General features: G+C 44.1%; 1 protein-coding gene across 1 annotated transcript in view; it reads right to left on the reverse strand.

The window, feature by feature from the left end:
- The window catches only part of NECAB3 (N-terminal EF-hand calcium binding protein 3), an 89,450-nt gene that overhangs the window by 34,307 nt on the left and 30,608 nt on the right, over positions 1–24,535 (reverse strand). The window contains exons 2-5 of the mRNA XM_035122948.3: positions 21,627–21,651; positions 18,047–18,155; positions 5,430–5,455; positions 4,359–4,456 (exon numbers count right to left, since the gene is read on the reverse strand). Of these exons, the coding sequence (XP_034978839.2) occupies positions 4,359–4,456; positions 5,430–5,455; positions 18,047–18,155; positions 21,627–21,651 (258 nt within the window). The remainder of the gene's footprint in view (positions 1–4,358; positions 4,457–5,429; positions 5,456–18,046; positions 18,156–21,626; positions 21,652–24,535) is intronic.

Here is a 24,535-nt window from a genome sequence, read left to right on the forward strand (position 1 = left end):
GCCTTGATGGTTCTCCAAACAAGGCAGCATATCCTCAGGGTTCTTCTGGTATCACTTGAGCAGCATGAGACACAACTTACCCTACGGCTCAATTCCCCTCTGGCTAAATGTGGTGTACCCTTCTACAGCCCCGCTATAGTGAATAATCCCCAAGTGGCCGCATCAATATGTGAAGAAACTTGAGCAATGTAAATATCTGAGAGAGACACTGAAAGGGAAATGGGATGGGCAGAGCCAGACCAATAGTCCATCTAGCTCTGTATTGTTTACACAGCCTGGCAGTGGCTCTCTGGGATTTCAGGCTGTGAGGCTCTCCCAGCTGTACCTGGTGACCCCAAGGACTGAACCTGGGACTTTCTGGGTGCAAGGCAGGTGCTCACCCACTGAGCTAGAGCCCGTCCTTGAATGCACAGGATATTGAATGAGGTTTGGATTAACTCCCTTTTGACAAATAGAAGGGATCTCAGGTGAAATCCATTTGAGATGCATCACTTTAGAGGAGTCTAGGACCACCTGAAGAAGGAAGCCTGCGTGACAGCCTAATATACCGTAATGCCTCCCCATTTGGGACCTTTAGCAGCATACATTATTGATCTGCTGTTGCATTGTTGAGCCCATGCCATTTTCTCTCCAGGATGGAATCCTTCCAGGATCCAAATGTCTCTCCTTCCTTCTTCACCAGCACTGGGAGCTTTTCAACCTTTGCAACCATACAGCCTGGCATAATGAGATGCGTTTTCTCCTCTTCCTCTGCCTACTGAGACTCCTGCTGAGGCAAGCAGAAGCTGATGCTACCTTAGCCTATTAATACTTTCCCAGATAAAGCACCTCCATACTGGGAGGGCTCCACCTGTTGAATTTTCGCCCGTCATCCTGCTGTTAAACAACCTCTTCCAGAAGAAAAGTCAGCAGCCCTATTTTGAATCTTTCATTTAATTGACAACCTTCTGGTCTAAACATTTGGGCTTTTTTATAACAACTAAGGAACTTTCTTTTAATTTTCTGAGATGATTTAAATTTTTTTTTTTTTACACTCATCTCCTTAAAGAGTGCATAGCCAAGCACATAAATCGATTTGGCTCATACGTTAACTGACAGAAGATCATGTAAGGAAATTTTCCAGCCTCCTTTCTCCAAAGCCACCTGCACCCTCCAAAAAGTCTCTCTGGAGGTTCAACCCCGCCAGTTCTCTTCCTGTAATCCAGTGGCAAAGGAACCCTCTCCGGCACCCAGGGTGGGACACTGAGGGGTGGGGCGAATCGTACAGACTGAGTGCACACCCGCAGCAGCTCGTATGGACGCTGCACAAGCGGCACCCATACTGACTGTGCACATGCCCTCGACTGCTCTACAGCTGGGGGGGCAGCGGGCCATCTTGTCACCCCTCAGGGTGGCACCCGGGGTGGACCGCCCCCACCCCTTCATATGCCCCCGCTGTAATCCCTCCCTCCGTCCCAGCCTTTTAACAGACAAAAATTTAGCAGGTAAAGTTTTGTCCTAGAATAGGGATGAGGTGATGTGAAAAGTCCAATGAACAGAATTTATGCATTGCAAACAATAGTGCAGCAGCCCTGTGAGGCAAAGCACAGTTGGCAACACTTCTGCCCTTCACAAAGAGCACTGTCCTCAGTTAAATCCACCCTAGTTTTAGGAAATATTTCGGGTCTACTTAAAATCTCCTTTTCACCCAGGAAAAAAAATAGAAATGGCAAAAATTAGTTGCTGTTTCAGGCTCTGTTGACATTACTGGCTTGAAACACAGCTAGTTTGTTCATTATCTCAATTCAGAGCAAAGCTGGTTTGGGGGAAAATGCATCAATGCACATTATTTCAGGGTAGATATGGATTGTGGCTAATGTCATGTGTACACTTCTTGGTAAACCCATGATGGCGGCACACTGGATGCAGAGTAAACAGGTGTGTGCACACCCAATCACAGTCTTTCTTTTCTTTTTTTACAGCTGACATAATGCTTGAGGGTAAGGAGTATCATATGAATCTTCTCCAACCACTGAATATTGACCTAGAAAGACCCAGAAGTATTTTCTCATGCATGCATAGACACAGGTGCACCTGACATTTCACCTGAAAGGCAAAGTCCCTGCAATTTCCCCTCAACCTAAATGAGAGTAAGAATTTGAGCACAAAAATGAAATTGTTTTGCACATTTAAGACGAAAAAAAACTATTCCCAGGAAGTTTTTCTCGTTCATTATTCTCTAAGGTTTTCTCACACACATCGGGTTTAACATGGAGGGTACTCAACTGCAAACATAATACACTGGCGGAAGGTTTTAAGAGGGTTCATAGGGTTAGGTTTTGGTAAGAAGTACAACCTTCTGCCTTTTAGCTACAGAAATGGAGCTTGCAAAAAGAAGCAAATGCTGTACAGTTAAGCTCAGTGATGAATTCTCTGCTAGGAGCATATTCAGTTAAATAGATGCCCATCTTGCATTCACAGATTCTTAGCTCAAACAGATTTTTTTCATCCTTATGGAATTAGTGACTTTTTTCAGCAAATCACTTTGGACTTGTGGAGTCTGACTACAGCTATTTCCTAGGAGGCAAAAACTTCTGAATTCATCGCTGAGAACAATCAAAATTGTTATTCATAATAATATCAACCACTGGGGGAAAAAATAGTGGTACTATCATATAAATAATGAGATGTCACAAACAAATGAGCCCAGTTACAATGCTTCTAGGGTACGTGAAACATAGGATGAGAAAAGATCGGATGTCTTGGTATCACAGATGTTGACAATGTTGCATTTGGGTCTCAAACCAGACCTAATGAAATTAATGAACATGAATAACTTAAAAAGGTAAAGGTACCCCTGACCGTTAGGTCCAGTTGTGGATGACTCTGGGGTTGCGGCGCTCATCTTGCTCTATACGCCGAGGGAGCTGACGTTTGTCCGCAGACAGCTTCTGGGTCATGTGGCCAGCATCACTAAGCTGCTTCCGGCAAACCAGAGCAGTGCACAGAAACACCTTTCACCTTCCCGCCAGAGCGGTACCTATTTATCTACTTGCAATTTGACGTGCTTTCAAACTGCTAGGTTGGCAGGAGCTGGGACCAAGCAATGGGAGCTCACCCCGTCGCGGGGATTCAAACTGCCGTCCTTCTGATCGACAAGCCCAAGGCTCTGCGACCCACAGCGCCACCCGCCGTCGCAGTTCATGACTAACTTAGGTCCACTAATTTCAGTAGGTTTACTGTGACTAAAACTGAGTTTGATACAACTCAACAATGGCTAAAGAAGACATGAAATATAGTGGTGATGAGTATATAAGATGATTCGATAGAATTGGGCACCATTTATTCTGTACTAGAATCAATATAAAACTAATGAAATAACTAGAGTGGATACATTAAGTAAGATATAATGTTGCAAACAGATTTAAACTGTTTTAAATGATAATACACATGTTATGTCATCTTAATTAGCTAGAAAACAGGATGGAATCAGAGTTTCAAAATGATGGACAACAGCATCAGTGTCTGAACTTTCCTAACATTATCAATACCTGAAAAGGGAACTTGGACCCTTGGAGTTTCCACAAAGGATGCCCTTTAGGGATGTTGCACTCATACCTTTGAACATCCCAAATTCTGCTGGAAATGACAGAGCCCAAGCTGATCTGTTTCTCCACTGAGCTCACCCCTCCCCTCCATGCTGCAAAGCAAAATTGGGAGTGGGAGTAGGTGGGAGACAGGAATGATGGAGGAACAGAGCAGGAGAAGGTATGGCTGCACCTGTTCTCCTACAGTGCATTCCTATATACATCAGATGCGAGTCCCACTTTATTCAGCAGAACTTATGCCCTAGTAAGTGCGTTTAGGATTGCAGCTACAGATGCAGAACTTTTAAAGGTGTGTAGAAAACGTTCGGGTTGTAAACTGGCAACTCTATTCACAAACACTCTATCAAGCCTAGAAAGCTTTTCTACTGGATATGAGGCAAAGTGACCCACAAGCCCTCAGACATTAGAGGCACTGTACAGAATGGTGACCCAAGCCTCTATTGTCTCTGAAGAGCCTTATTCCAGTTTGGAGAAAAATAAAATGAATTCATTATATCTATATTTTTGTTTATGAAATACAAACTTCAACTTTTCTCTTGAGAACCATGAGAACCATACACACAGGAATACAATCGCACCATATGCCTCATTGACTGGATGCCTATTTATTGCCTATTTATTTATCCTGGGATATTCACACATGAACTAATGTTCCATTATAAAGAGTTGGAAGCAAAGAGTGATTGGAGGCTAATTAAAGCTGTCGGTGTCAAAACATATACAGTGTTACTGGCTCCATTCATGCCCATATCAGAAGGAATGCACACCTACCAGTTTGGTTTTATCCATGGCTGACAGGACAGCAGTGTTGAGTTGCTCCAAGGCAGACAGGACATGCCTGTATTCCCCCAGGTAGTCCGAGAAATACTCTGCAGTAGGAGAAAAAGCTTGTGAAGATTTCAAAATGGCATGCCAGTTTTGTCCCACACCTGCTTTTTAAAGAAATGTTGCCTCTACTAATATTTACATCTGTGTTGTCATCGTTGGGGGAAGTGGCCAGTAGTATCTTAGAGCAGTGTTTCCCAAACTTAGCTTTCTAGCTGTTTTCAGACTACAATTCCCATAATCCCAGACTACTGGCCTTGCTAGCTAGGGATGGTGGGAGTTGTAGTCCAAAAACAGCTGGAGACCCAAGTTTGGGAAACACTGTCATAGAGTACCTAGGAACACAGGAAGCTGCCTTCTACTGAGTCAGACTATTGTTCCATCTAGCTCAGTATTGTCTACACTGGCTGGCAGCAGCTTCCCACAGTTTCAGGCAGGCTCTCTCTCAGGTATATCTGGAGATGCTGCAGACTGAGCCCGGGTCCCTCAGCATGCAAGGGAGATTCTCTATTGCTGAGCTACATCTCTCCCCCAACATAGCTGCCAAGTCTCCCACTGAAAAATGCGGGATCAGCAGCGGCGCAGCAGCGGAAGTCGCTTCTACGCATGTCCAGACATGTGTAGAAGCGACTTCCGGTGCTGCTCTGCCCAATTTCTGGTGCCCAGACATGGGCAGAGCGGTGCCTGAAATGGAGCCTCCCTGGCAGGTAGGAAATCTGGGGGATTTCCAGGATTTTTTTCTATTCGGGATAACAGCGGGAAACGGATTAAAATCCGGGGGTTTCCCACAAAAAAAGGGAGACTTGGCAGCTATGCCCCCAAAGTATCTCTTCTCTTCCCTGAAGTATGGAGTATTGTATCACCAGGAAACCTCCTTTTGGTTTAGTGCCCCATCTTGGGGGTGGGGTGGGGATAAACTTCAGCAGAGGAGCAAAAGCCACATGCTTTGTGGGCACTTAGTGAATAATATGCCTAGAAGTACATTTTTCATAGCAAGGAAGTAAATGGCCTACTTACCGCAGAACTTCTCCGTCTCTAAATTGCTGCAAGAGACCGAGAAAAAGAAAAGAAACTCAGGTGAGATGATAGGTCTAAACCTTAGACGAGAAACAGGTGCTGGAATCGGATGAAAGAGGAACCATATTTTCAGGCAGCACTCTAAGCGAAGCTATGTCTTAGCTCACAACAGGGCAGCAGAGGAGGAGCAAAGAAGCCACACTCTCCTCTCTGGCAGCTCGCACATTCAGACATTTGCACTAAGCAGGCCGTTGACTGGAATAGGGTGGGGGTAAAAATGGGGGGAAGCCACCCACCACCCACTTTGGTCGCACTGCAATCCTTAGGACATTGTGTAACTCCTTCAAAGGAATCTCCACCACCTTCACCACAACAGGACCGCTTTGTAAATGGTAAGACTTCCAGCGCTCTCATATGCCAATGCAATGTGACCAATCTCCCCCCCCCCCCATCTGAGCTTCTGGCACCCATACATTTTACATTTTTCACAGTGCAGCTTTCAACCTTCTGTCTCAGTAATGACATTGCACCACCTTTTCTTTTTAATGAAAATAGATGCCTCCCTTAAGCCAGATTTTTTTTTCTTTTAAGGAAAAGGGCGGAAAGGTACATTACGGAGGAATTTTATTGCACCGCCAGCGGCATAGTAGTAATAACAATAATGATAAAAACCACTCCATGCAGCCCTTATGCGATATATGCTGAAAAGACACTTAGCACAGGCGAAGGATGCAATTCTGAGCACTTCCACCTGGGAAGAAAAGCCACTGGAAATAATCTGCACCATACATTTTAAGCATCGTCATAACACTTCAAGCAGTTGTGGCTCCCCCCCCAAAAAATCCTGGGAACTGTAGTTTGTTAAGGGTGCACAGAGTTGTCAAGAGGACCCCCCCCCCGTCCTCTCACAGACCTACAGTTTCCAGAGTGATGTAACGGTCAATCCATCTTCCCAGGGAACTCTAGCCTCCCAGATGTGTAGCCTCCCTTCAAACCAATAAGAGCAAGTGCTCGTTAAATAGCATAGCCTCCAACATTCCTCAGATGCAAATATGGACTTATTTTATTTTATTATTTGGTAGATTGAAAAAAAATACACAGCAATAAATAAATTATAGAAAATGGCAAGAATAGATGTGGATGCATGAAGAATTAAAAAAATTAAATCAAGACTCCCTGCGCTCTGCTCTGCTCTCCCTTTCCTCCCATCCAGGGCAGCCCTGTCCTCTACCTGCCCCTCAGAGTCATGTGGGTCTGGGCCTTGGCTGCAGCAGCCTCTCCTCCACCTCACCTGCTCTCCAGCAGCTGCTCTGAGCTGCCCAAGAGAGGGAGAGGGAGAGGGGCTGGCAATGATGGTCATGGAGAGACCGTGGAGAGGCAACGGTATGCTCCCTCGCAGCAGCCGTCACTGAGGGCAAGTACTAGCTCATCCTCCTCCCCAAGCTTGGTGGTGGCAGCACTGGCAAAGGAAATAGGGACATTTCAGGATCAAATCAGAAGCTGGGGTGACTTCTGTAATTCCAGGACTGTCCCCGGAAAATGGACACTTGGAGGGTATGAAATAGCCAATGTCACCCAATCTCCCTGCAAACAAATCAGAATGAGGGCAAGGATTTCTGCCTGCACAATGAACTCCTCTCCCCCCCCCATCTTTCTCCCCTAAATCTGTTCTAGGGGTTGGGGTTCCCCATACCCTCCGGTGCTGATTTGGGGAGGACACAGCATGTGTAGGGAAAGGAAGGGATAATTTATTACTATTTACTGGAGCAGGTTTTTTACTTCCCCCACCATTTGCACTGCTGGAGCCATTCTTTGCCTAGACCATCCTATGCCTATTGAAAACGTTGTGCATTATTATTTAACCTTAGACTTTTGGCTTCGGAGATTTATCAAGGCAGCCTCCAAAACTGTGTCTGATGGCTGCCATCCAGTTAATAATAAAACACCGGAACAATCCCCACATATAAAAACTGAACACTCCTGATAAGACCCACTTCCCTAAGGGAGCCAACTGCACTCGGCACTTATCTAGCCCTTTTCATCTTCTGAATTTGTAACAAACATTAACCAATTAATAATTAAAATGCTGAATTATTTAATGCACAGGCAAACCTTGAGAAAAACCAGGCAGAGAGGTCTTTGCCCAGGACTTTAAAACAGAACAGAATCTAAACAGAAATGTGGTTTTCACTTCATTTTGACTTTGTTCTCAGTACTAATACCAATTCTATAACATGTTCAATGTAAAAAGTGATTTGCAATTTGTTTTATAGAAGACACCATTCCTAGGTAAAGGTTAAAGGGAACTCTGACTGTTAGGTCCAGTCGCAGACGACTCTGGGGTTGCACGCTCATCTCGCTTTACTGGCCAAGAGATCCAGTGTTTGTCCACAGACAGTTTCTGGGTCATGTGGCCAGCATGACTAAGCCGCTTCTGGCGAATCCAGAGCACTGCACAGAAACGCCATTTACCTTCCCACCTATTTATCTACTTGCATTTGACATGCTTTCGAACTGCTAGGTGGGCAGGAGCAGGACCGAGCAACAGGAGCTCACCCCACCATGGGGATTTGAACCGCTAACCTTCTGATCGGCAAGCCCAAGGCTCTGTGGTTTAGACCACAGCGCTACCCGCGTCCCATCTGATACATGGTACTTGTGTGAAATCTGAGAAATTCAGTAAAACAAATAAAGCAAAACAAAATATTTAAACATTCTTCCAGGCCCAGATTGGCTTGCTAGAGGCATTTCATTTCTACAAAACCTGAAGGGGGAAGGAGAGAGATTGCTGTACTTGTGTTCTTATTGCTATTCCCCCGCCGCCGCCCTTGTTTTATTGATGTGTTGCCTGCATACGATGGTTCTGCTGTTCCCTGCACTTCATTATAACCATTATCTTGCTTTTTGTATTAATTGTTTCTCATTTTTATTTAGTTCGTTTTAAAATGCACAAACTGCACTTTGTTCAAACATGGATTTCAGGCCAGCATGGAAAACTTTTTTAAAAATCTGCAGATACAGTTATACAGCGTAACCAGCAACGCAATAAATTAAGGAGGAATGAAGCCAATGCACTCAAAGAATACAGTGCTGGTACTAGTCATACTTTCCTTGAGAGGCAGGTCAGTGGCAGCCTTCAGTATGATGCCCCAACCTGCTAATGCACACACACGCCAATATGCCAAGAGAGTATTCCCCCACCACCACCTCTGCTGCTGTTGCCATGGATGCAGGGAAGTATTTTAGTTAAAAGCTAACCTCCTATCCACTGTGACCACCTGCCATCTTGCCTTTCCTGAAACGCAATACCCCTGCTTTGCATCTAGACTTCATAGGGCTGGCAGGGAGCAGTGGCACAGCTAAGTCAGGCCAGTAAAGGAGTCCTTCTGAGCCCCTTGAGCACCTCAGCCAGTGAAGTGCCCAACCTGACTTAATGCTAGCACAGTGGCTGCAGGCAATCCACACTGCGGAATGTTCTAAACCCTTAATTGATTTTTTTTATTAAAAAAAACCAAACTCTTGTTCTTCTTTACCTTGTAAACTTCAAGGCCGAAAGAGGGGATATAAATATTTAAGTAAACAAACACAAGAGGCAGCCCCGAGTGTAACTGCAGGTATGTGTTATGAGCTTTTGTGATCACAGTCTAAAAGCCACAAACACACACCAAAACCCTGGTGTGATTTAGTACTAAGTATATAGGACAAAATCCTACAATCTCCACCTCCCAGCAGCAGAATGGATACCCTCTCCTATTATTATTGGTATTTCAATTAACTAATTGCCTACAAAACTATCATTTCTAGGTGATTTAAGATAATTAAAAACAGTTAAAAGCACAAACACATGAAATACATGCTTTTGATACCATCAACCATAGCATCCTTTTGGGGCGCCTTGCTGGGATGGGACTTGAAACTGCTGGGAGAGGTTGTCCAGAGTTTTGGGTCTGGTGTCAGCAGTATGCTGATGACACCCAGATCTATTTCTCCTTTCCACCTGGTTTTAAACACATTTTGTATATGTATGTAGTTTTGATTCTCTTAATGTTTAATTGTTTTAATGGTTGTTGTTTTTCTATATTTTTAGTGATTCTTGTTTTTATCTGTAAACCACCTTGAGTCCTGTAAGGGGGAAAGGTGGGGTATGAGGAGGAGGAGGAGGAGGAGGAGGAGGAGGAGGAGGAGGAAGAAGAAGAAGAAGAAGAAGAAGAAGAAGAAGAAGAAGAAGAAGAAGAAGAAGAAGAAGAAGTTGTTTTCACCATCAGCTTTAACTTGCACCAGTAGCAAATTGGCAAACGGCAAACACTGTAAATCCCACAAGCAAGGCATTATATACTGGCTTGTCCCCACAAGCAACGTAGCCGCCGTGTTCATACACAGGAGATAAATCATTGTGGACCTGACCAAATCAATTTCCTTGCCCAATCTGATTGTGAAGATTGCCTCTCTTACAGTGTCAGCATCAGATAACGTATCCATAAGAGATGCTTTTTATTCTCATTTGCGCAGCCCTTTCTTCACATCAGACAAGGGCAGTGAAAAGTCACTCAGACATGTTAACGTTCCATTCTAGGAAATCAGCAGCCTGCCAGCTCGAGAAACTCATTAGGAATGATCTTCATTGCACAAATACAATTCCAAGCGCTCTTCTTCCTTGGATTTCCTTCGCCGACTCCCTACGGAGCCAGCCATCTCACCACAGCACCTCCATATTCTTCAGGCACCCTCAATTACCTTTCAGAGTACCTTTTGTTGCCTGAGATTAATCTAGGTTAATTTAATCACTTCAGGGAAATTGCTTCAGACCCAGGTTGAGGCATCATTAAGGGAAGCGATGCCACCCTAGTGCCCAAGGTGTGATATTTCAGAAGGTAAAGCACATTATTCCCATGGCTCTTGGTGCCATTGACAGCAGGGGGTGGGGATAAAAAACCCAGCTCTCAAATATGCACGAAACATTGTGTGCTGTTTGTACCTCCCCCATCTCCACGCTCTCAAAGGATGTACTGCAAGAGACGCTGCTTCCACTTCCTAATCACTTACAAAGGAGCAGTCCTAGGTATTGCTATTCTGACTAAATTTAGATCCGTATTGTGACAGGTATTTCTCCTACCGCAACATTCTGCTTCCCACCAGTTCCTCTGTCTCTCTATTTCTCTGAGTACAGGGTGTCTTTTGCTTTCTCTGGGACCATGACACTCCAGTGAAGAAGTCTACGAAATGTACAGGGTCCCATCCATGCCCCCTTCCAGGATATGCCATTCCATTCTGCCTCCCTGCTACTTTTGCATCCTGCCCATGCCCCTAGGCCGGCAGGCAGCATTCCTTAGCCACTAAGCCTGCTTTGTTCTCATTGGGTTATTCCACACACTCCCGGTCATCCCTCCCCCCCATTTTTAAAATTGTACTTCCACAGAACTGGGTCCCCCCCCAAGCCTGCTGATTCCTTCCTCTTGTGCACAGATGGTGCTGTTTTGGCTACATAAGGATCCACACTCAGAGAACCGAGTTTGCTATTCGTATACAGTCGTACCTTGGTTGTCAAACGCCTTGGTACTCAGACGTTTTGGCTCCCGAAAGCCGCAAACCCAGAAGTGAGTGTTCTGGTTTGTGAATGTTTTTTGGAAGCTGAACGTCCTCTCGGCTTCTGCGGCTTCTGATTGAGTGCAGAAAGCCCCTGCAGCCAATCGGAAGCCTCACCTTGGTTTTCGAACTGTTCCGGGAGTTGAACGGACTCCCGGAATGGATTAAGTTCGACAATCAAGGTACCACTGTATAGTGTATGTCAGGGGATTGTTGTGGCTACTCTCGAGTAAAGACGCTCCAGTCCGCTCTGTCTTTCAGAGTTTTATTGTGCATATTATTTACAGTGCAGAGATATCAGAAAACATGACTGCCTAGTCCTATTCAGAACCCGGCAATGGCTGTTTCTGACTCTTCGGCCAGCATAAAAGCCTGGGCACCCCAAAGCGCCTCCCCTTAGCTCTGCATGTGGGCGCGCGCCTCAATTCGGGTGCCAGAAGGGGCTGCGTTCCTTCTCCCGTCCTTCGGCTGGAGCTTTGCAGAGGCTCTGGCACCTCGCTGCACTGTCCTTCCCTCTCTGGCCAGCCTAGGCTCTGATGTGTCTGAGAGCCCTCTCTCCACCCCGCTCCATTCCTCATTCTCTCCTCCTGACCCGCTGCTAGCGCTGTCAGTGGGCAAAGTGCTGGTCAGGATGACTGGGGGGGGGTCCCTGTAAGGAGTCCCCCTGACAGTGTATGAGGACTATATTGTTGTACCGCTTCTCATCTTGCCCCTCTGTCCTCCCCTCTTCTTTTCACAATGGGTATTTGTACAAGGACAATGAATAACCAAACCATACATCTTTTTTAATTTGTTCAGAGATCTGCACATCCCCATGCAGGGTGAATCTGCTATGAAACTGATGAAGCTTCAGCTTCAGGGCCCCTAATCCCGGAGGGGCACCAGAAGCAACTTTAGTCCACATTGCTTTTTTTCTTTTGCCTTTTTCTTTTGCTTTTTTTATGGGTCTGGTAGACCCAATTTGAGTGGCACAACTCAAATTAGTTATTTTATTGTTCTATATAGCACAACAATCCCAGATTTATACAGTCAGTAGCACAGATGGTATAGAGGTATGGTGATCTGTCATGGAACAACCCCATTGAAGAAGATAACAATGGTTGTCTTTGGGGTGCCCAATCCATAACAATGGATTCAAACTTCAAGAAAGAAGATTCCACCTAAACATTAGGAAGAACTTCCTGACAGTAAGAGCTGTTCGGCAGTGGAATTTGCTACCAAGGAGTGTGGTGGAGTTTCCTTCTTTGGAGGTCTTTAAGCAGAGGCTTGACAGCCATATGTCAAGAATGCTTTGATGGTGTTTCCTGCTTGGCAGGGGGTTGGACTGGATGGCCCTTGTGGTCTCTTCCAACTCTATGAATCTATGATTCTACCCAGACCTCATTGCTAGTTGTGAAGGGCCCCCAAAATGTAGGCCCACCAATGTCCCCTTGAAATTATTGCAGGCATCCCTTGAAAATTGGAAAGGGGCATGAAGCGTGATGTTATATGTAGGAAACCTGTCAAGACGGAGTACATTATTTACGTGGGGTGTCTAGGAAGGAATAATTTCCTTTTATATTTTGGAAACCACTGGCGAGCTCATTTTTGCCTGGTCAAACTGAACATTTGAAGAATGCTTGCTATGTTGAGTGCTGAATTTCTAACATGGGAACGGCCAGGCTTTTCACCTACATGACCTCTGGGCTTGAAAACCTTTCATGAATTAATCCCAAAAGACAAGATGTGCTGCTACTGAGATGCGAAGAAGGCACTCAGAGCATGGCCGCAGGCACCCTGTCATTCAGGGATGCCACATCTAGGTAATAAATCAGTGTTAGGTTAAGGAATTAAACCATTCTGAAAGAAGAAAAAGAGGCCCTGGATACCTCAGCCAGCAAATTTAAAAACATTTTTGAATTGTTTTTATTTCAAATGTTCATATGCCACTTTCCCACTTAAAATTCTGTGCAGTGGCTTGCAAACAAAGTGTAAACTTAAAGAAGCTGCAGGTGGCAAGTGCCATCTTTTTTAAAAAGGGCTTGCCATACATCAGGAAAATTCCTGACATGTCCTGGTTTTCAGGTGTAAAAATCAGTGGGGCTAGGAATTTTACTTTTTGAAATATGGCAATACTAGCATGAGAGAAACTGCTTGGCAGATGATGGGAGGTGTGAGGACTCACTGTGGGACACATGAATGCAGAGGTTAAAGCCCCCTGGCAAATTTCTTTGTAGTTTTGTAAGGGAACAAAGGGTGGGGAGGGAAGCTGAAATTGGTTTAAGAAAAGCATCACTGCAAGATGGGAATGGCTGTAACATACAAAACTGGTGCGATAGGCATGGCCCCTAGCATTAGCAGGTAAGCTCACACAAACATGTAGAGTGGCTAGAGGTGAATCTACTAGTCATATATTTGAGACCAATTGGTTTGTTTTCATTTCTTAACTCTCAACCTGTTGGGTTTGGGTCTCCTATAGTACAATAATGTCTCATGCTGTATGACTGATGGTCTACTTGTATATAACTCCATATATTGGTGGTAGCTGCCCACCTGTTTTGATTATATCTGTTCTATGTTGTATTTATGTTTCAAAAAACAACAACATCACAGTGCAAAAGGAAAAAGAAAAACATTGCTGCTCCCGGTATATATACTCATTCTATTTTTGCCCCTGGTTACCTGTAGGCTTTAAAAATAAATAAATGAAAAACCCATTTCACTAAAGACAACTTGCATTGGGGTGAGGCATTTAGGATGAGATGAGAGCCAAGGCGACCTCTGGGTGCATTCAGTCTAATGCATTTTAATTATTTTTCATCAGGGAATATAACCATTTAATGCCATTAATAAAGCATAGTTAAAAATCTCAAAGGTAGTGCCAATAATTGTTGCTACTAACAAACCCATGGAAAGGAAGAAACAATGGAAAAGAAGAAACAATTTTTAAAAAGAATTTTAAAAAGTCCCGTTCTTTCCCACAGGTTGTATTGTTTCTGGCAGGATTTGTGATAGTTTTGAGATTTTAAACACTGTTCTGACCCAATTCTCCAAGGTCACTCGGAACTTTTATTAAAAGAAACAAAGGGAATACAAAATCTGACCCTGACTTGCTCCATCTGTCTTCCTTTCTCATTGAAACATGTTTTATTTATATGGGCATGAAATTAGTTTGCCTGGCAAAGATAAACCTGAGACCAGGTATTCACACACTTAACTGAGCAACAAGAGCAGGTGCTGAAATCAATTCTATGTCTCCAGTGGACAATGGTGGTCAGGGTCAGGACCCAAATTCTCCTGACAGTTGAACCCTCAGGCTCACAAGTCCTTCATCTCAGATGACACATGTTGGTGATCACTCAGGGTCAATTCACATGACTTGTCTTTTTTTAAAAAAAAAACTGTTACAGTGGCACTTTTCAGTTTTCCACTTATCAGTTTAGCAGCACAGCCACAGTAAACAATACACATGGATTTGCTTTGGGCATCCAAACACAACTGCAGCTTTTTTTTTTTGTAAGGATCAAGCACCAAAAGCTGATCTGTATTAAGATCAGTAAAATGACACCAGCTACAGCAAGCGCATGCTGTGGAATATCATATAGCCTAACCCCACAAACTGCATGGAGAATTCCCTGTCAGATATATATTTGCAAGGAGATGACCAGGTATGATAATCATGCATTGCACCATATTCAGACAATCATCCAAGTCATCAAAAAGACCAGGAAATCTCTAACTAACCACATCTTCCCATTTTGTCCATACAGGGGGTGATTACCAGCTTTGGAACACGGCAGGATATTAAACCAGTTTGAAACTGGTTTAATATCCTGGTTGCTTCCGAAGCTGTTGACCACAGTTTCCTAGTTTGGACCAAATGGGAAATGAAAGTTAACTGTAGATGTCCTGGTTACAGGTAGGTAGCCGTGTTGGTCTGGATCGAAGTAAAATAAAAAAATTCCTTCAGTAGCACCTTAAAGACCAACTAAGTTTTTATTTTGGTATGAGCTTTCGTGTGCATGCACACTTCTTCAGATACAGTGAAATGGAAGTTTCCAGGCACTTATGTAGAGAAGGGGTGGGGAGGGGTGGGGATGGGGAGGGGGGATCACTCAGAAGGGTGGTGGAAATGGGTGATTGACTGACTGATAGCTGTTGATGACCGCAAACGACTGCAAATGGTTTTGCATGAAAAAGCAAGGGTTGAGATGGCTGAAGATCGCTTATCATGTATAATGAGATAAGAACCCGATATCTCTGTTCAAACCAGGTCCCTCCATGGTTTTGAGCTTGGTGATAAGTTGCAATTCAGCAACTTCTCTTTCCAGTCTATTTCTGAAATTCTTTTGTAGTAAGACAGCTACTTTGAGATCTTGTATAGAATGTCCTGGGAGATTGAAGTGTTCTCCTACTGGTTTTTCTGTCTTCTGGTTCCTGATGTCAGATTTATGTCCATTTATCCTTTGGCGTAGGGTTTGGCCTGTTTGTCCAATATAGAGAGCTGAAGGGCACTGTTGGCATTTGATGGCATACACAATGTTAGAGGATGAGCAATTAAATAGTCCTGAGATGGTATGTTGGATGTTGTTGGGGCCAGTGATGGTGTTGTCCGGGTGTATGTGGCAGCAAAGTTGGCATCTGGGTTTATTGCAGGCTCTGGTACCAGTGTCCATGTTAAGTCTGGTGGTTGTATTATTGTGGGTGAGGAGTTGTTTAAGATTGGGTGGCTGTCTGTAGGCAATGAAAGGTCTTCCTCCCAGAGCTTGAGAAAGGGAGCGGTCATTGTAACGCATCATCAGAGATCTACAGCCTCTCCTGGACAATGACCGCTCCCTTTCTCAAGCTCTGGGAGGAAGACCTTTCATTGCCTACAGACAGCCACCCAATCTTAAACAACTCCTCACCCACAATAATACAACCACCAGACTTAACATGGACACTGGTACCAGAGCCTGCAATAAACCCAGATGCCAACTTTGCTGCCACATACACCCGGACAACACCATCACTGGCCCCAACAACATCCAACATACCATCTCAGGACTATTTAATTGCTCATCCTCTAACATTGTGTATGCCATCAAATGCCAACAGTGCCCTTCAGCTCTCTATATTGGACAAACAGGCCAAACCCTACGCCAAAGGATAAATGGACATAAATCTGACATCAGGAACCAGAAGACAGAAAAACCAGTAGGAGAACACTTCAATCTCCCAGGACATTCTATACAAGATCTCAAAGTAGCTGTCTTACTACAAAAGAATTTCAGAAATAGACTGGAAAGAGAAGTTGCTGAATTGCAACTTATCACCAAGCTCAAAACCATGGAGGGACCTGGTTTGAACAGAGATATCGGGTTCTTATCTCATTATACATGATAAGCGATCTTCAGCCATCTCAACCCTTGCTTTTTCATGCAAAACCATTTGCAGTCGTTTGCGGTCATCAACAGCTATCAGTCAGTCAATCACCCATTTCCACCACCCTTCTGAGTGATCCCCCCTCCCCATCCCCACCCCTCCCCACCCCTTCTCTACATAAGTGCCTGGAAACTTCCATTTCACTGTATCTGAAGAAGTGTGCATGCACACGAAAGCTCATACCAAAATAAAAACTTAGTTGGTCTTTAAGGTGCTACTGAAGGAATTTTTGTAGATGTCCTGGTTTATTTACTAGCTCACATGAAGGGAGGACTGAAGCATTTCTAGCTGTTTTCCTTTGGGAAGTTTGTCTCTTGTCTGGATGCTGTCTACTCAAAACAAGCGAAGGGGCCAAGCTGAGACAATGCAGCAGAAAGGCCAACTATCTTACAGTGTAATTGAAGTTTCGCTGTGATGGACAAAACCGCACTGTAGTGCTTAGAAGCAAGCCAACAAACAAACAAACAAACATCTTGCCTGCATATTTCATAGAGGGTTTACATGCCATTTAAATCTGCACTAGGACAAAAATAGCAAAGCAGATTTTGATCCATGCAATTCAAGCATACTGCTGTGAAGTTAACACTCTATCTTAATTACGATCAGAGTCTGGACTATTTTTAAAACAGCTTTTAATTCCCAGGCTTACCGAGTTCCATCTTCAAGCTCCATGATGCTCCCATATCGACATCATGCATCCTTATGTAGCTCACAGACAAACTATTCTGCAGTCTCACTGGATGAAATCCTTGATGATTTGGAGGATGATTGAATGTCATCTAGCCAAGCCTTCCCAAACCTGGTGCCCTCCATATATATTGGACTACATCTTCATTAGTCTCAGGTGTCAACTGGAGGGCAACAGGCTGAGGACGATTGATTCAGACAAATCCCAAAGCTTAAGGCAGATTCTTCTACATATACCAGTTATTGTATACTTCAAAACTCAAAATACAGCAAGAAGGAATAGGACTAAACCAATTTAAGTAGAATGAAATCTCATGTGGCTCAGCTCATATATAGCACTAAGCCAAACTGCTTTAGTGGAAACATGCCAGCATGCCAGTGCCTGGAGAGGGGATTGTGGCCACTTTGTTCCTCCTCTGGTCCTGCTGCTGCTGTGACAAAGCCACAGTTTAGCATGTCATCCAAACCCAGGCTCATGGTTAGTCTCCTCCTCTGTAAACAAGCCATGAGCTCAGCTTGGGATGGCCAATCAATAGCGTAGTACACAGCAGTGCCGCAGCAACAGGACAAGAGGAGGAGCTAAGCAGTCACAATTTCCTCTCTGGAAATTTGTGCATTCACCTAAACCATGGTTTGTCTTGGCACTACATGCAATCCAGGCCACCATCTAGTCATATTCTTGATCCTTTCATGGCATGCTTACATCTTCTGTATTGCCGAGACAAAGCTTTACGTTCCATATCAGTTAAGTCCAGTTTATTTAAGGGTACTTTCATGAGAACTCCAATGTAGAATATTATCTTTGTTGTCTATGAAATGCACCCATTTGCTTTAAGTGCATGCTAATCTGATATAGTGCAATGGGTCTTGGGGTGTTGGGAGGGGGAATTGAGTCTGCTTGAAATCTCCTTAACAGACTTAACACTTAACAGACGCCTCCTTACCCTGACTGACGCCTGTCAATGCCACTGAACAACTCCCACAGTTCTTCAGAGTTGAGGATGCCATCGGCACAACAGTTCTTAAATTCTTCAAATGACAACTTCCCATCATCTACATTTGAATGAAAGAGAAGGAATAATTATACCTTTGCAGAAATGAGAGCAACATGAGTCTCTCTGTGTTATTTTGTCTAATTCAGCAAGCTGTGCAACAGGAAGAGGTTATGGTACAACACTGGAGCCCGGAATTCATGGAAAAACAACAAGGAATCTTGTGGCACCTTGACGACTACCAGATATATTATGGCCATCTTTAGGAAGGTGCCACAAGCAGGGCCGTCTTGAGCAGATCGCGCGCCCTGGTGCTGAGGGGCGGAGATCGCTCCGCCGCACGCCCCGCCCTCGCAGGGCGCAATTGGTTTCCGCGCGGCTTTGCCGCGCGGCGCCTTCCTTGCCAGGCCGGCGCCCAGCTTACCAGCCCCCCGCCGTGGTGCACTGCGCCACCGGGGGTCTATGAAGAGCCGGCCCTGGCCACAAGATTCTTTGCTGTTGTGTGACAGACTAACAGGGCTACTCGTCTAGGAATTCATAGGTCTCTGTTGAGCAACATCAGCAGTGCTGAAGACGCAGGTTTTCACTGAGATGGCAGAGGCTGACGCAGATGAGATCCATGGGTTCCCGGCTGACATATCACACTGTCCATGCTTGGAGATCACTCCCACTCACTTGGAGATCAGTGGCTATTAGTTAGGACCGCGTCTTCCCATATGAACCTACCCGGACCTTGAGATTATCTTGTGAGGCCCTTCTTCATGTGCCTCCTCCTCGAGAGGTCCGGAGGGTGGCAACACAAGAACGGGCCTTCTCTGCAGCAGCTCCCCGTCTGTGGAATGCTCTCCCCAGGGAAGTTCGCCTGCCGCCTTCATTATACACCTTTAGGGGCCAGGCAAAAACGTTCCTTTTTAACAAGGCCTTTGCTTGATCTACATCCTATACCCATTTTAAAATGCTGGCTCTCTAGGGAGGGGGCGTTTATTGGGTTGTTACTTTTGTTTTGATTTTATGTATTTGATATTTTATGTGAACCTTCAGGTATAGGGCGGTATAGAAATAAAATAAAATAAATACATAAATAAAATGTCGATTATGCTCTGCCTCCATGGTCGGAGGCAGTAATGATTCTGAATACCAGCTGGTGAAAACCATAGGAGGGGAGTGTTTGAGGGTTTGCCACAGGCACCTGGGTAGCCAATGTGAGAACAGGATGCTGAAGTAGATGGGTCACTGGCCTGATCCAGCAGGTGTTTCTTAAGCACTTATGCTCCATTGAGCAGCCATTGGACATGTAGACACTGAAAACCAAAGGGTTCTGCATGTTTACTGACCACCACTGCCAAGGTGCATCTTGAAGGAAGTGCAGGTGCTCTACTTATGATTCTGAACCTGCACAGAGGCTTCCAGCAGCACATGCAGGTATGAACCAATCCACAGTCTGTGCAGGATACATGGGGCCTGTCTCCATGCACATCCTTTTCACATCCACATTATCTCCTCCTTAGTCATATCTTGGCAGCGGTGGTTAGCTAATGCACAGACCTTCTGCTTCTTTTCAGCTTGCCGTTTCCTATGAATAAAGAAAGCTGCCCAAAGAATGGACTTATGAAACCAGGGTTACAATCCAACTATGGGTGCAAACTGAGTGAGCCAATACAGACTGGACTCAGTTTTCCTCCTGTAAATGGGAAAACTTAAAATGGCCAGTGTTGTGAGACACTGAGAAAACAATTGCAAAATACACTAAAAGTGGAACAAAAAATGAAATGCCAAATGGGCAAGTGTGCATAATAAAACTAAATATATATATATATAATAAAATTCAGATCTGTTTCCTGGGAGTGACAGGAGTGTGAACACAGCAGCCATGGGGGATATAAAGGTCAGAGCAGATAGCAGAATAGCAATGAAAGATCAGCATTAATAGATGATGATTGACATGCAGGTTTGTATGACAAGGGCAAGGATGCATGGATATGGGAAATAATAGACAGCAATTGCCAAAGTGATAGACAGCAGGGGGCACAGGGATGGCAGAAACATCATGGGATTAAATTGAACCATAGGTCACAGACTGGGTCAGCAAGGCTCTAGAAGAGCCTGGATGTATCCACTCACCCATGAGGACTAGAGTTTGCTTATCTGTTGAAGAACTTGGAAACTAGACAACATTGGCCTTTATTTATCATAAAGTTTCTAGCTCTCATGGTTGCTCAGAAATTATGAAAATCTCAGAAATTATGAGAGCTAGAGTGGTAGAATGCAGGACTAGGAATGGGGAGAACCAGGTCCCAACTTCCACTCATATGTTTTCCTGGTTGGCTTTCAAACATTAGAAGCAGGGACCTGGCTAGGAAGGTGGCTAGGCCTCTGGACAACAAGGGAACCAAAGGTTTGCTAATGGGAAAAATGGAGATTGCAAAGAAGCTGAATGAATTATTTGTATCTGTCTTCAGCACAGAAGACATAGGACATATCCCTGTTCCTTAACTAACTTTCTTGGGAACAGAGTCTGAGGAACTAATAATAATAATAATAATAATAATAATAATAATAATAATAATAATAATAATTTATTATGTATACCCCGCCCATCTGGCTGGGTTTCCCCAGCCACTCTGGGCAGCTTCCAACAGAAAAATAAAACACAATAATCTATTAAACATTAAAAGCCTCCCTGAACAGGGCTGCCTTCAGATGTCTTCTAAAAGTCTGGTAGTTGTTTTCTCTTTGACATCTGTTGGGAGGGCGTTCCACGGGGCAGGCGCCACCACCGAGAAGGCCCTCTGTCTAGTTCCCTGCAACTTGGCATCTCGCAATGAGGGAACCGCCAGAAGGCCCTCGGTGCTGGACCTCAATGTCCAGGAAGAATGAACTAAGGCAAAGAGTGGTGACAAGACACAAAGTTCTAGGACTTATTGACAAAACAAAAGCTGACAAGTTACTGGGTTTGGATAGCACCCACCCAAGAGTTCTTTAAGAATCCAAATGTAAAGCTGCTGAGTTTCTAACAAAAAAAAAGTAACTTGTCTCTAAGATAAGTCACCATAGCTGAGGACTGGAAAGTGATCAATGTAGCATCAATTTTTTTAAAAAAATGTATCCAGGAGGATTTGGAAATCACAGGCTGATTAGCTTAAGTTCTGTTATGGGAAAACAGGTGGAAAGCGTTGTTAAAGATAAAATGACAACACATCTAGAAGAACAAGTCTTGCTGAAGAGAAACCAGAATGGCTTCCATAGATGTAAGTATTTTCCAACTAATCTTTTAGAGTTCTTTGGGAGTGTCAACAAACATATTGATTGGGATGTTCCACTAGATATTGTGTACCTGGGCTTTTAAAAAGATTTTGATAAAGTCCTCCACCAAAGATGCCTGAGTAAGCTTAGTGGCTGTGGGGTAAGAGGGCTTGCCGGTTGCTCAAGCCTAGTCTTTGAGATAGACTAACGTTATATACTGGTATTTAAATAATGAGACATAAATAAATAAAAAAGAAGAGCAAGGAAATCACATAGGCAGGTCACTCACCATTCTTGTCAGCTCGTCGAAAAACCTGAAAAGACAAAAATCACATTCAGCAACAAAAACGTGGGTGGGAAATTCTTTTTGCATACATGTGTGTCTATAAAAATTAGTAGCTCCTTCAACCAGCTCAATCCATATGACAAGCCCTAATGAATTTAGCTCTAGTTACCAGGTATCTCCAGACATTAGCTTCTTTCTTGGTTTGTCACTGTAAAATACGACAGGAAATGAGTGAAGTGCCCCAGAAAGAGGCAGATTCCTCTTCCATTAGCCCATTCGCACCAGTGTACATAGGGGGCGGAGAGGGGCAAAATCCCATTGTGCAAGCAAAAATCATTGTGCTGAGAGGATGAGGGAATTGGATATTGTAATCTCTCATACTGATAATGGGTTTCTCACTATAAAGCAATACCAGATTGTTGTAAATATTGAGAGTTATTGCAATCACTTGCATGCTTTGATTTTGTAATACACCCACACCCCGTTGGCTTTAGTTAAAAGCATTTAAGTTTGATACTTGTGTTGCTATTTAGCTGTGATTCCTGCACTGCAGGGGCTGGGCCCTTTGTGTCCCTTCCAGCTCTGCAATTATACAATTCTGTGATTCTATGATATGATTTCCCTTCTGTATTATTGCAGGTCAGGACTGGGCTAATTCAACCATAAATGGGAGTTCCACTGTCAGTACAGACTGAGCCCACCCACTCCCCCACAGATATTGGGATGATAGACAGTCACACTACAGTAGCGCACATGTGGAACATGGTACAGAAGGGCTAGTGCACTGTGTGCGCTGTGGTGAAGCATGTGGAGGATTTGATTTCATTGGAAGTAGCAGATTAGCAGGAGTAAAGGAACAGGCAACAAAGCCAAAACTAATGGGCAACCTTTATAGGCACCGGAGTTCCGGGTATCATCATCACTGGTGTCATTTCAGCACCAATATATCCACTGTGTTGGTGCTGGGCATTCCTATGTCACACTGATCGTTTCTGCTTGAATGGGGGTGGGGCTCTGCTGTGGGACAGTTCATCTTGTTGTTGTTTGTTGTTTAGTCGTGTCCGACTCTTCGTGACCCCATGGACCAGAGCATGCCAGGCACTCCTGTCTTCCACTGCCTCCCGCAGTTTGGTCAAACTCATGTTCGTAGCTTTGAGAACACTGTCCAACCATCTCGTCCTCTGTCGTCCCCTTCTCCTTGTGCCCTCAATCTTTCCCAACATCAGGGTCTTTTCCACGGAATCTTCTCTCCTCATGAGGTGGCCAAAGTATTGGAGCCTCAGCTTCAGGATCTGTCCTTCCAGTGAGCACTCAGGGCTGATTTCCTTAAGAATGGATAGGTTTGATCTTCTTGCAGTCCATGGGACTTTCAAGAGTCTCCTCCAGCACCATAATTCAAAAGCATCAATTCTTCAGCCTTCTTTAAGTTCATCTTAGAAGAGCACAAAAGTATGGCCTGGTGGCTAGAGGGATAGTTGGGGAAGAGTTTTTAGTTGCAGATTCAGAGAGCTGTTTCTAGCCTTTAATTTTCAAGGCCCCCATGGAGGCTTGACTGTGCTTTAACATAAGGCATTCAGGAACATCCTTTCGCTCCTTTACACTTTATAGGTAAGAGCGCACGAGGGAGCCTCACGAAAAAGAAAAACCCAGACTGCATATCTGCTACATTACAGTTACACTCATGTCTTTAAATTTTCAGCAGCTTTAAACAAAAGAGGATTCGGCTTAAAATACACCCGAACAAAACTTTTAAGTGCATTGCCTTTTGCTGTCAAAGGGGAACATATCCCTGAATCTGACAGCAGTAAAGAAACCAGATTCCCCCATACATTAAATGCCTTTAACAGGAAAATCGTCCTATGGCATCTTAGAGGCTAACTGGCATACAGTTTCATAAACTACAACTGACTTCATAAGTTATACCCTCATTTGGTAGGTAGGCATCGATACATATATAGACACACACTTTGTTCAGATATGAGGTTTTCATGTTATATTATTGTAATCAGTAATGGCTGCCGGGGCAGCACAGGTTGGACTGTTTCTGTCCTGGCTTCCCAATGCTGTGCATCATTGCCAGGAAAGGGACAAGGTGGTGGGTAGCTTGGCATGGTGCGGGCACAGCATCAAGAGCATTGGATTGGCTCCACAGCTGTGGCACACCTAGCATCCCATTGCCTTTCCCCTCTCCTTCCCAGTAGCTGCTAGTGTTGAGAAGAACAGAAAGCAACACCCATACCACTGAACACTACTGATTGCAATGATCTGGTTGGTTAAACAATAAAATAACATTTTCATAATACTGCCCCTTCTCACCCTTTGCACCTGTACCTGCCTCCTAGAACAGCTGCACAATGTCACCACTCTTGCTTAGTTCAGACTTTTCTGGCCATAACACAGAAGAGGCTGAATATTTTAAATTCACATCCAATTCACCCTTTCCTCAGTCTTCAACTTTATTCATAACTTTAATTACAATTTAAGCAGTTAAAAAGCTGTAAATGCAGTCGATCAAGTTGCAGAAAAAGGATTGAATCTGGCTGAATCTGGTAGCGTTAAATAAATAAATAAATAAATAAATAAATAAATAAATGGAATGGAATGGATTGACTGAGTGAGTGAGTGAGTGAAAAGACCTCCAGCCTGCAATGCAAGGCATGCTCAGGCATTTACCTGAACACATGAATTTTTAAAATGTGGGTGGGGGGGAAGGGCATGCACAGGGTGCCCACCTGCAACATCTTCATTTCATTAATAATAATAATAATAATAATAATAATAATAATAATAATAATAATTTGTTATTTATACCCTGCCCATCTGGCTGGGTTTCCCCAGCCACTCTGGGCGGCTTCCAACAAAATATTAAAAATACATTAAAACATTAGTCATTAAAAACTTCCCTAAACAGG

Source organism: Zootoca vivipara, chromosome 7, assembly GCF_965207765.1.
Source record: "Zootoca vivipara chromosome 7, rZooViv2.hap1.1, whole genome shotgun sequence".
Classification (NCBI taxonomy): domain Eukaryota; kingdom Metazoa; phylum Chordata; class Lepidosauria; order Squamata; family Lacertidae; genus Zootoca; species Zootoca vivipara.